The following is a 2,500-nucleotide window of genomic DNA, read 5'->3' as shown; positions in this document are numbered from 1 at the left end:
ACATCACTGATCTTCCTGGCGTTGTCCCTGGCCAGGATGATGGCGGGCGTGTCGGCGCCGGACGCCGTGAGGCTGCGAGACAGCCGGGCGTCCCAGCTGTAATGCAGCTGGGGGGCGACAGAGAGCCGTCAGAACGAGCCCTGATTGGCTGCACTTCATCAGCTGACTCCAGACATGATGATGACCTCACCGAGCTGATGTGTCTCTGATTGGCTCTGACCCGCTCCATCTCTGGAGTCTCTAACACCTGACTGGACCGCCCCTTCAGAAGCTCCGCCTCCTCCCGGTACTTCTTCTACAGGATGAGACGGCTGGTTAGAACCGCACACACACACACACACACACACACACACACACACACACCTGGCTGTAGACGTCCTTCAGGTAGGAGGCGTGCAGCTGTTGGGGCGTATCGCTGACTGTCCCGTAGGACGTGTCTCTGAGGAGATCCGTCTGCCGGTAGGACGACTGACACACACATTACATTAGAGGAGGAGCATGAATCAAACATGAATAGTGTGTGTGTGTGTGTGTGTGTGTGTGTGTGTGTGCGTGTCTTACCTGGTTCAGTATCTGACTGGCTTTCTTAACCCTCAGCAGCTCAGGTGTCTCCTCCAGCCCAAGGCCAGATAAGCCACGCCCCTTTATGTTCTCTTCCAGGTCCTTCCTGTACACCTTCTACACGCACACACACACACACACGCACACACACACACACACACACACACACACACACACACACACACACACACAGCTCACGCTGGAATTCACTGAGGCGTCCATCATCTGGTCACCATGACAACCACAGCAGAACCAAGAACCCACCACAGGTTGTCTGTGTAGGTTCTCAGTCATCCAGGTCATGGTTCTCCAGAAGCTGTTGAGTCGACCCACTGGACGTTCTTGAAGGTCTAGAAGACGTTCAGTTGAAGAACTGAAGAAGTCTCCTGGGTGAGAGACCAAACGTCTTCAAGAACTTTCTTAACGTCCAGTGGATCGACTCAACGGCTTCTGGAGAACCACGGGTTCCACGTCTCAGACTGGAAGAACATCAGTGACCAGCAGTTCTGACCGGCTCTGACTGGTTTTGACCCGTTCTCACCAATTGTAACTGGTTCTGACTGGTTGTAACTGGTTCAAACTGGTCCTGACCCGTTACCTCGCTCTGGATCTTCTGGGCCTCCTTTGAGGTTCTGTACGTCTGCGTGTCTCCAAATTCCATCAGGCCACGCCCCTTGTTCCTGTCGTACTCCAGTCGGTAGCGGACCTGCAGCGACACACCCATCAGCGACCGACTGACCGATCACAGATCACCGGGGGCGTGGCCTGTACCTGGCTGTGCAGCGCTGCGTTGTCCTTGTGGAGGCGCTGGTCAGCCGTGTCCAGAACCAGGTGGTACCGCCCCTTGTTCTGCTCATACTTCTTTTTGTACTCCACCTGGAACCACAGACACATCACCACGGCGACAGGGGCGGAGCTGCAGCTCAAACAGCTGATCGATTCACGGGGTCATCAGCGGGTGAGCGGTGATGTCATACGTTACTCTGCAGGTGGCTGGCGTGGAGAACGTGTTCCAGCCGTAGGAGATTGGGCAGGTCCGTAGCCGCCGCCCCCTGGCCCCGCCCACTTTTATACTTCACCTGCAGGACAATCAGGTGAGACCATGTGACTGAACGAACCAATCAGCTGCAACTTCTCCAATAGCTGGACATCATTGAGGTTCTCCTGTCTGTGGTTCTCCTGTCTGTGGTTCTCCTGTCTGTGGTTCTCCTGTCTGTGGTTCTCCTGTCTGTGGTTCTCCTGTCTGTGGTTCTCCTGTCTGTGGTTCTGTCTGTGGCTCACCTGACTGGCCAGGGTGGCGGCGGCCTGCGTGTGTCTGAAGGACAAACAGTCCAGAGGGTTGTACCGCGGCCTCTCGCCCAATGAGCTCTGCTTATACCGCACCTGAGGGACGACAGCCAATCAGAGGGCAGCACCAACAGGAAGTAGTCGTCACAAACAGGAAGTAGAGGCTGGAGTGTCTGTGTGTGTAGTGTGTGTGTGTGTGTGTGTCTGTGTCTGTGTGTGTGTGTGTGTGTGTGTGTGTCTGTGTGTGTGTGTGTGTGTGTGTGTGTGTCTGTGTGTGTGTGTGTGTCTGTGTGTGTGTCTGTGTGTGTGTGTGTGTGTGTGTGTCTGTGTGTGTGTGTGTGTGTGTCTGTGTGTGTGTCTGTGTGTGTGTGTGTGTGTGTTACCTGACTGGTCAGTTTAGAAACCTCCTTGGCGTGTTGGATGTCTGTCCTGGACAGAAGAGAGCCATCACTGTAAGCTAGCTGCTTGGTGGTGTTCTTATAGCTGACCTGTGGACACACACACACACACATTTACACATACACTAACACACACACACACACACACACACACACACACACACACACACACACACACACACACACACACACACACACACACACACACACATTTACACACACACTAACACACACACACATACATACACATTTAC

The 2,500-nt window shown here is 54.2% G+C and overlaps 1 protein-coding gene across 6 annotated transcripts in view; it reads right to left on the bottom strand.

Moving 5' to 3' along the window:
- The window catches only part of LOC137587866 (nebulin-like), a 23,808-nt gene that overhangs the window by 4,378 nt on the left and 16,930 nt on the right, over positions 1-2,500 (bottom strand). For 5 of the 6 annotated variants that reach the window (XM_068304535.1, XM_068304537.1, XM_068304539.1 and 2 more), the window contains 9 exons: positions 2,232-2,336; positions 1,843-1,944; positions 1,539-1,640; positions 1,333-1,437; positions 1,160-1,267; positions 562-678; positions 364-468; positions 191-295; positions 3-107 (listed from right to left, as the gene is read on the bottom strand). In XM_068304535.1, the coding sequence (XP_068160636.1) occupies positions 3-107; positions 191-295; positions 364-468; positions 562-678; positions 1,160-1,267; positions 1,333-1,437; positions 1,539-1,640; positions 1,843-1,944; positions 2,232-2,336 (954 nt within the window). Of the gene's footprint in view, positions 1-2; positions 108-190; positions 296-363; positions 469-561; positions 679-953; positions 1,268-1,332; positions 1,438-1,538; positions 1,641-1,842; positions 1,945-2,231; positions 2,337-2,500 lie in introns of those variants that run through there. The other variant, XM_068304540.1, reaches the window with a different exon arrangement.

Source organism: Antennarius striatus, chromosome 20 (assembly GCF_040054535.1).
Source record: "Antennarius striatus isolate MH-2024 chromosome 20, ASM4005453v1, whole genome shotgun sequence".
NCBI classification, from domain to species: domain Eukaryota; kingdom Metazoa; phylum Chordata; class Actinopteri; order Lophiiformes; family Antennariidae; genus Antennarius; species Antennarius striatus.
Note: the sequence above shows the minus strand (reverse complement) of the source record. Positions and strands in the feature narration are given on the sequence as shown.